Source organism: Octopus bimaculoides, chromosome 18 (assembly GCF_046866305.1).
Source record: "Octopus bimaculoides isolate indiv1 chromosome 18, ASM4686630v1, whole genome shotgun sequence".
Classification (NCBI taxonomy): Eukaryota; Metazoa; Mollusca; class Cephalopoda; order Octopoda; family Octopodidae; genus Octopus; species Octopus bimaculoides.
In genome coordinates, this window is record NC_142945.1 from 27,697,186 (window position 1) to 27,707,554 (window position 10,369).

The 10,369-nt window shown below is 39.0% G+C and overlaps 1 protein-coding gene across 1 annotated transcript in view; it reads left to right on the forward strand.

Moving 5' to 3' along the window:
- Positions 1-726: 726 nt before the first annotated feature.
- LOC106876435 (signal recognition particle 19 kDa protein) overlaps positions 727-10,369 on the forward strand; it is a 25,908-nt gene continuing 16,265 nt past the window's right edge. Inside the window, exon 1 of the mRNA XM_014924979.3 lies at positions 727-882. Coding sequence (XP_014780465.1) covers positions 791-882 — 92 coding nt within the window. The 5' untranslated portion in view covers positions 727-790. The remainder of the gene's footprint in view (positions 883-10,369) is intronic.

Sequence of the window (10,369 nt, forward strand, 5' to 3'; positions counted from 1 at the left end):
AATTGCAAAAAGCCATCTTAATAATTTATATATATATATATATATATATATATATATATATATATCTAGCCTGTATGGTCTGGCTAAGTCAAAATGTTTTTTTATATTCTTCCTTTCTACTTGGAGAGTTTAAATGTAGTTACAAAAATGTCCTTCTGTTGAAATGTAATTTCTGTAAATTTCTATAACTTTGTGCAGCTGAGGATTGCTCTGCATTTTACATTTAATGTAATGTTCACATTGCTTAAATAAATGGAGTCGCATGAAACGATCATACTGCATTAACTTTCGATATCCTTACACACACACACACACACACACACATATGTATATATATATATATATATATATATATATATATATATATATATATATATATATATATGGTTTGGCTTGGCTCTATGCAACTTAAAGTTTTGTATGCTTATCAAAAGAACCTATTCCATAAGGTTTGATTGCAATTATTAATAGAACTGGACGACTACTTTTATGCTAAATTCGTTTCGGAGAAAATTTCATTAAAAAATATCCATTTTCTGGAAGTTATGAAACAACAAAGTCGGTGTGTGTGTGTGTGTGTGTGGGAAAACACGTGTATAAATGCCAAAATTGTTTCGTTATATTAATATATTTAGTTTGTCAATTGCATTTATAAAAGCAAACCAAACATTTTAAAAATTGATCTCATGTCAGCTGTTATTTTGAACCAAGATCAAGACTTCTAGGAGAGCAGAAAGGTGAGTGGTTATTTCAAGGGAGGTAATTCAACTTATAACCTCTTCACAGAAACATGGCGTCTGCAGCGTCAATCTCTGCAGCATCGCGATCTGTTTCTTCTACTCGTCCATGGAACCCAAACTTTACTCACTGCGATAGAGAAAGGTATATCTGTTACAACATTTAATTTCAAATACACAATTTCTATTAGATATCTTGCTAGATTTATATTCTTGACACCCGACGTTCACATATGTTTATCTACTCCCATACACCAAGTTTTACTATGAAACATTTTTATGTTTTTGATTTTTTTGTGGGGGATGAACTTAATTGAAAAGTCACTTCTTAGGTCTTACTAATAATATTACTTCAAATTTTATGCATCTTTACTATTGTTTCAATTTTTAATACCCCATTTATTCAGAATTATAATAGTGATATATATGATCGTGCGTACAAACCGAAGGAAAAAAATAACTTAATTCGGTACTGAAGAAGTACCCTTAATTCAGTCAGTAGTTTTTCGAGGAGTAGCGATGGAGTAAATTATCAGCTTCAAACGAATATATATATATATATATATATATATATATATATATATATATAACATCTGTTTTCTTCATTAACATATTTCGGATTAGCAGTTGTTTTCTAAGAATGACACGTGTGAGGAATTTATATCAACAGTTGCATCTTTTTAAACGTTTTGTTTGTACATTGGGATCAGTACTAAATGGTGTTTCATTCCCATCTAAACAAAAACGATTTATTTGCATTGATTCAGGGAGAGTGAAAATACTTTCACAAAATTAAACTGTAGAAAAAACGGAGAAAAAAAAACTGAAAAAAATCAGTAAATAACTACGCAAAATAGACACACTCCCTCAATCATACATTGCGCTTGAGGAAACTGGTGTTCCTCTCTATTAATTTTTGAGACGTTCTAAAACAGCAATACTACTGGTGATTGCGAACCTGAGGTGCTGGAACATCCAGGCACCCTCACGAACATCATCTGACGCAAATGAAATTAAAATTTTACTTGTTAGCCGTTCAGTTCCCCCTCCCCGTCAAACGTCTCAAGAACCACAGATTTGAAAATTTAATTTAGCGACAGATTACAATATTTCACTCCTTTATTTTCGTCAGTTACAAATTCGATAACCCCAATCTCTGCGGCGACAGTAAGGACGTGTGATAGAGCAAACGAATCGCAAACAATGGTGTTCCATAGAGGTTTCCTCCACTAGTCAAAAGCAAAGAGTTGAGTCCATCGGATCTCTTCCCATCGTTCTTGAACAATCATTTTGGCCCCAGAATTAACGGCATTGTTTCCCGTACAGGACTCGTTTAATGATTAAATTTATTTTGTGGTGACCTAAACGACCCTCATTTATATGGCAGTTCATAAAGACCTCCGGAACCGAGGGGATACCACCACGACATCTCATTCTCTTACATACATCACCCCCGACTCTAAGAAAAACGGAGGTGTGTGGCATAATTGGGCTAAGTAAGCTACTGATGTTTGCAACGACCAAAATGAAAACCCAATCTCCAGAATAAATGGTATTCACAGAACAGTTGGAAGCACTTTGAGTATTGATCAGTTTGATTTAAAAGAGCAGAGAATGTATTTCCAAAACTGAGTCAGTTTTTTCCACTTTGGAACTAAGAGTCCAAGTCCCTTTCACAGTTGTAGAGCTTCATTTACACATCTGTTAGGGTGTGTTGTTCATATTTGAAAGGAGAAAATGTTGTCTACCGAGGGGGAGCAAGCATGATTAGACAAAAAAGGAGATGGTAGGGACTAGAGAGGAAAATCAGTGTAAACCAAGAATCACTTTAACCTGAAAAAAGAAAAAAAGACAAATTGATAGAGCTTGATTACATTGTTAGTTTTGTGTAAATCGTTTTGAGATTTGACATGTTTGAAAGATAGGTGGGTTTGAAAACAAGATTGGAAATTGGAGCTCCAAGGGATACCCATGCCAGTTGGGTGGGACCATGATGGAGAAAAATTTGGAGAATATATCTTTCATAGCCTGTAGAAAAGATGAATGGTCAAGTATACAAAGTTCACATCTGGAATTATTTACTTCAAGACCCCAACAACTAAGTTCCTTAATTATCAAGTTCACTGTAACAATAACATATGAAGGGAAAGGGTCTTCAACAAGCATCATCAAGGCACCAGACCAGATTCAAATTAGACTCCTGTCTGGCAATATTAATGCCCAGTGCAAATAATGCAGAAGCAAGTGTGTCATTTTGTGAAACTTCTAAGCAGAAAGAATGTGCTGCTCACTAAAGGATAGAGATGACTCCCAACAAGCAAAGCGGTGAAGCTCTGGAACCCTTTCTTCCACTGAGCTGAGAATGACATCATGCCTGATTGAACTGATGGTGTTTTCTAAACTGAGTTTGAGAACTGGGGACCTTATGAATATCCTTGTGGCATGGACAACTGCTTCACATTCCATTTTATTGCCAACATCAAGCTGAACAGGTGAAAATTGCTAAGGGAGGTAATGGAAAACTAATGACAAGCATAATTTTGACATGAGTACCTCAATATACATCCACTTGCTATGAGTTGGTAATCACCATTAGTTTTAAAGAGACTGAGTAACTTAGAAACCAGATGACAGAGGATGTATTTAGGAGAGGATACTCTCAGCAGAAAATTTGTTTACAAATTGCAGGAGACATTCCAAAAGCTCAAGGCCAACATCACTGGTCGATAGGGAGTTGCCAAACCCCACAGAAACAACTAAACAAGGTACTCAGCATTACACTGAGCAAGAGTAGAAAGAGAAGAGAAGAGACTGCTCTTTTGATGTTATGTTTAATGAATTTGACTTTGATAGCTTTCTTCAAGTTTTGGACACCAACTGGCATTATATGGTAATAAGAGCAAGTGTGGTGTTATTCTATATACACTTCTCTCCAGTGACATCTGGATTCTCTTTTGCACTCTACTAAGCAATGTAAAACACCTCTGATCCTTACAGCATAAATCTTTTTTCTTATCCCCTTACTATATATACCTGAAATCTAACTTCTCTTTTAGTTATTTGGTATTTTTCTCTGCTGTCTCCTTCGTTCTAATATTTCCAAGCCTGTCTTTTAGTCTTTAACACTCTATCTATAATACTATTCTTCCATCACTGCCACATCCCCTTGTATCTGGTTGGGACCTTGTTCTGTCCACAAATCTCATCCATAGGAAGTTCAGCAGGCTGTTCGGTAGAAACTCCCAGTTTTCCTTTGTTATAACTCTCTGTTTACTACTTCTTTATGTCATAAGCATCAATCAAAATGTCCTTGAATCTAAAAAAAAAATGCTGAAAGCTCTTTCAGTATTCATATCTTTCTTCTCTAAATTGTCTTCTGTCTTTGAGTTCATTTAGCTCTTACTCTAAATTCACAGGACAAAAACCTGGCATTTACAACCATCTACTTGTCTTCTTGCCTGTTGAGGATAAAGTTTATCTGGTTGAAGTGTTCATATTGCAAGTGGTAGGTCATTTGTTTCACAAAACTCCAGGAACCCTGATCCTATTCATTCACTGTACTATACCATGTACACCAGAGAAGCCATCATAAAGCTATCTGACATGTCCATTAAAATTGCCAGTTGTAATTATGTGGTTACTAACATTTATTATCAAGGTAGTCTCCATGAGGGTTTCATTGAAGTTGTCCTGTTTATCCTCCAGTCATCTCCACACATGGTTCATAAGAAGTATTAGCAATTACTTTATTTATTTGTATTTCTTCTAACAGTATGTCAATTCCACCCAATACCATTATGGTTGTGTGGTTGAGAAGTTTGCTTCCAAACCACATGGTTTCAGGTTCAGTTCTATTGAGGTTTTTACTATATGAAGGTGAGCTGAAAAGTTCATAGGCTGATCTTACATGCATTAATTTCAACTCTTTTCATTAATAACTGCATTGTTTCTCTCCAGGTAAACTGACACCTAACTGTTCAAAGAAGACTTAAAAAATAACTATTGTAACTGCTCTTGAAAATGGACAAAATTTGTCATCATGATGTTATCAAGTACCTGCAGAAAAAGGGTTTAGTCTCCTATGACATTCATACCAGCTTAGTTGCTACATTAGGGAATGATGCTCCAGGTTTAACAACAGTGCAAAAGTGGGCAGCTGTATTTAGGAGGGGAAGGAAAAGTCTTGAAATGATCGAAGGTCTGGACATCCTGCAACTGCCACGACTAAGGAAAACATTGATTGTGATCACCACATGATGGATGATAGGTGGTTGACTATAAATCAAATAACCAATGTATGGAAGATGGACGTTAAATGATGATGATTAGCATATCCTGTGAGAGAGAGTAGAGAATACTTGGCACAATGAACTTGGCATGATGAAGGTTTCTGCTTGGTGGGTGTCATGTCTTCTGACATCTGATTAAAAGCGCACCAGGCTGATTACATCACAGGCATCACAGGAAAATCTGACACTGTTTGAAGCCAATTCAGCTGGTTTCCTTGAATGTTTCCTAAGACAAGATGAGTGTTGGGTTCAACACTTTGAACAAGAGACTAAAAGACTATGCATGCAGTAGAAACTCCTCTCTTCACCTGCTTTAAAGAAGGCCAAGGTGGTCCCATCTGCAGGGAAGCTGATGGCCTCAGTTTTTTGAGATGCAAAAGGCATTGTGTTTATTGACTCATCAAAAGGGTCACAACATCAATGGAGAGTACTATGCCAATTTATTGAGGCAGTTATGAAAGGCTGTCAAGACCAGATGCCCAGGGAAACTGATGAAAGGGGTTTTGTTTCATCAGAACAATGCTCCAGCACTCAAGTCCTTGGTTTCAATGGCTGCTGTGCATGATTGTGGCTTTGAACTGGTTGATCACCTTCCTATTCTCTTGGGTTGGCTCAATTTGACTCTTATCTGCCCCCCACTCGGATTAAAAAAAACACTTAGTTGGGAACCAGTATCACAGTGATGATGACATTGTATCTGCTGTTGGTGACTATTTTTGAGTAACAGGATGAAAGGTTCTTCACCAAGGGAACCCAAGCACTGCAACACTGATGGAAAAAGTGTGTGGAGCACAAGGTGGTGGGGTCTATGTTAAAAATAAAGCTCACATGGCCTCATTCCACGAGAGTATCTTGGTCAGATTATGAACTTTTCAGCTGACCTGCTTAGCCTCATGTTGACCAAAGCCTTTTGAGTTGATTTGGTAGAAGGACACTGAAGAAGTTTATTGTGTGTGTATGAGGCCCCTTCTAATTATGTCAAGGGAATTGGCCCATGCTAAGGCTGCTGGCAGGATTCATCTGTTACTATTCCACAATGACTGGTTATAAAATCAGATAACAAATCCTATTTAGAATTATGAAGAGCATCTTTTATATCTTTTAACTTGTAATATTTTCTGTAGAAACTGATAAAATTGGCTGCTGTTAAACAGTAACTCCTCCGTTGATCAATCATGTATTCTGGTACAATGAATGTGAAGTAAACAGCCAGTGGATTCTTACTATTTCATGACAAGGATTGTGAGCCATTCACAGATCTAATACTTTTAACATATAATAATACCATCTTCACTGAAGGAAATTCTATTTGGAATTCCACTAATTTTATCATCAAATGGTTTGTTAACTAAATATGTTAATTGCTTTTCCTTTAAGCTAAATATCGTCGTTTTTATAGTTTTATTTGGATAATATCTGATAATTCCATGTTCCACTTTAACTCATCTTTAAAAAAGTAATTCCAAATTTTTATATTCTAACAATATCATTAAGTGGTAGCTGTACTCAGCCTTGCTTGAGTTTATTAAAACCAAATCCACTCATAAAGCTTTGGTCAGTCTGGGGCAATAATAGAAGACACTTAACCTAGGTGCTATGCAGTGGGACTGAATTCAGAACAATATGGCTTGAAAGCAGACTTCCTTCTACACTCCATCACCTGCACCTAAATAAAAATCTTTTTTTTTTTTGTATTTTCTGGGAAAACATACTCTTTTTCAAAATTTACATTACTCTATAGCCTTTTTCTGTCAGGAGCTAAAATGAACGAATTTCAGAGAAAGTTACATAACCTATGATCTTCTCTTTGTAAAAAATGTACATCCAGACAAAATGTCAGCTATGTAGGACAAAACTGTGGCTTACAATTTGGAACGTCCATACATTCACTTCTATATATTAAGAAGAAAATAAAATTACAGACGATGTAATCTGAAAGGCTCAGTTTGAATTTTGATATTCAGTAAATTCATTTTCTGTAGCATATACTATAGCAGCATCTGTTTAATTCTGCAATAGCATGATATGTCAAATTTTCTTAGGTGTGGCTGTGTGGTAAGAAGCTTGCTTCCCAACCACATGGTTCCAGGTTCAGTTCCACTGCATGGTACCTAGGGCAAGTGTTTTCTACTATAGCCTCGGGCCAACCAAACCCTTGTAAGTGGATTTGGTAGATGGAAACTGAAAAAAACCCCAAAAAAACTGCATATATATATATATATATATATATATATATATATATATATATGTATATATATATATATATATGAATATATATATATATAAATATATATATATATATATATATATAAATATATATATATAAATATATATATATATATATATAAATATATATATATATATATATATATATTCCTCTGTCATCCCACCCCCTCCACCGGAAGTTCATTTCTCTGTCATCCCACCCCCTCCACCGGAAGTTCATTCCTCTGTCATCCCGCCCCCTCCACCGGAAGTTCATTCCTCTGTCATCCCGCCCCCTCCACCGGAAGTTCATTCCTCTGTCATCCTGTCAACCTCGGCTGTCTCCCGGAACCCATCTAGTGGCCTTGGCCATCCTCTCCCCTACCTTTGGGTAGCGCATTAAGGTTGAGAAATGTTTGCAGGTTGTAGGTACTGTTTTGCTTATGAATTCTTCCAATTGCAAGTTTTCTTTTCAGGTACACGACACTGCTTTTCCCCTTCCCAGGCTACAGGCCCACACCCCCAACACCCATACTGTTAGGATTGGCACTCTCAACGTCGGCACGCTGAAAGGTAGATCTGGTGAAATTGTTGAGATGCTTGAACGGAGATGCGTAGATATGTGCTGCATCCAGGAAGTAAGATGGAGAGGAGGTTCTGCAAGGTTCCTCACAGGCAAAGAACACAGGTACAAGATTTTCTGGGCAGGGAACACTGACGGGGTCGGGGGCGTAGGAATACTTCTAGCGGAGAAATGGGTGGATAAGGTAATCGAGGTCGTTAGAGTAAGTGACAGAGTACTTAAGATCAGACTAGTGCTTCATCATAGATTAGCTACTGTCATCTCAGCCTATGCACCTCAACCTGGGCTACCAGATGGTCTGAAAGACCAATTCTATGACACCCTCTTGCAAACTACCTCGTCGACGAGTGACAGGGACCTTCTCTTTGTGGCTGGAGACTTCAACGGTCATGTCGGACGTCGTGCTGGGGGCTTCCATGGCATACATGGAGGCTATGGCTTCGGTTCCCGCAACGAGGAGGGAACCAGTCTGCTGGAGTTCTGTGATGCAACCAATCTTATGGTCTGCAATACCAACTTCAGGAAACCTGCCAGTCACCTAGTCACCTACCGCTCTGGCAGACACTCTAGCCAAATCGACTACATCCTCGCCAGAAATAGGGAAAGAGGGCGGCTTATAAATGCCAAAACCTACCCTGGCGAAGAATATACCCCACAACATAGATTAGTAGTTAGCGACTTTGGGATCAAGGCAAAATGGGTGCCCAGAATTAGACAGGCTTGGAGAAGAAGGGTGTGGAAGCTTAAAGACCCTGCAAACGGACAGAGACTTAGAGACAAGTTACTTGAAGCATTTAACGAAATAGAAGGGGATATAGCATCATACAACGTGGAAGACAATTGGAGATTTCTGAGGGACAACCTGTTGAAAGCCACCGACCAGATTTGTGGGTGGTGTAAGGTCCCCTCCCAACCCAGAGTAACGTGGTGGTGGAACAAGGAGGTAGATAGGGCTATTAGACAAAAGAAACAGGCTTGGAAGGACTGGAAGAACGGTGGTAGCAGGGAATTGTACCAATGTGCCAGAAGGGAGGCTAGGCGACAGGTTTATTTAGCCAGAGGGGAAGCAGATAAGGAAAGATTTGCCAATGTTCTGCGCCGTGAGGACCAAAGACTCGAGGTATTTCGTGTTGCAAGACAGTGTAGGAGAGAGAATAGTGATGTTGTAGGAGAGAAATGTGTTCGCATGGATGATGGTACGCTTGCATTAAATGAGGATGCAAAGAAAGAGGTCTGGAGATGCCACTACGATAGATTGCTTAATAAAGAGAATGAATGGGAGAAAGAGAGCCTGCCTTATGTCGACCCAATAGAGGGACCAGCTATCCGAGTTGATAGCACCAGGGTAGATAAAGCAATTAAGAGTATGAAGACCGGGAAAGCCCCCGGCCCATCAGGAATCACTGCAGAGATGCTCAAAATATCTGGCAGTGTTGGCTATAGCCTAGTCACCCGTATTACGAACCAGGTGATACACGAAGGAGTCATACCCTATGACTGGTGTAGCAGCATCATAGTCAACTGCTACAAAGGTAAAGGGGACGCTTTAGATACAAATAATTACAGAGGCATCAAGCTGTTAGATCAGGTTATGAAAGTTACAGAGAGGGTCATAGCCCAACTAATTAGGGAGCGAATCAATTTAGATGAGATGCAGTTTGGGTTCGTGCCAGGTAAAAGCACTACTGATGCCTTATTTCTAGTGAGACAGTTGCAGGAGAAATACCTAGCTAAGGATAAACCTCTGTACCTGGCTTTCGTTGACATGGAGAAAGCCTTTGACAGGGTCCCCCGATCCCTTATCTGGTGGTCAATGAGGAAACTTGGGATAGAAGAATGGTTAGTGAGAGCTGTGCGAGCCATGTACAGAGATGCTGCCAGTAAGGTGAGGGTTGGAAATGAGTACAGCAATGAATTCCGGGTAGAGGTAGGGGTCCACCAAGGTTCCGTCCTCAGCCCCCTATTATTTACCATAGTCCTCCAGGCAATCACAGAGGAGTTCAAGACAGGCTGCCCCTGGGAGCTCCTCTATGCTGATGACCTTGCCCTAATTGCGGAGTCACTATCAGAACTAGAGGAGAAGTTTCAGGTGTGGAAGCAAGGTCTAGAATTGAAGGGCCTTAGAGTCAACCTAGCTAAAACCAAAATCCTAATAAGTAGGAAGGTAGATAAAACACAAACCCCTTCAGGTAGATGGCCCTGCTCAGTATGTAGAAAAGGAGTAGGTAGTAACTCTATAAGATGTACCCGGTGCAAGCTATGGACACATAAGAGGTGCAGCAACATCAAAGGCAGGTTAACTAGCAAGTTAGTTTTTGTTTGTGGCAGATGTTCAGGTGCAATAAAGACTGCAAACAAACAGGAAACAACTTCTATCTCATTCCAGGGTGAAAAACTAGAGGTAGTCGATAGCTTCCGCTATCTGGGCGACCAAGTTAGTAGTGGGGGTGGGTGCGCTGAAAGTGTAGCTGCTAGAATAAGAATAGCCTGGGCAAAGTTTAGAGAGCTCTTACCCCTGCTGGCGACAAAGGGACTCTCACTCAGAGTAAAAGGCA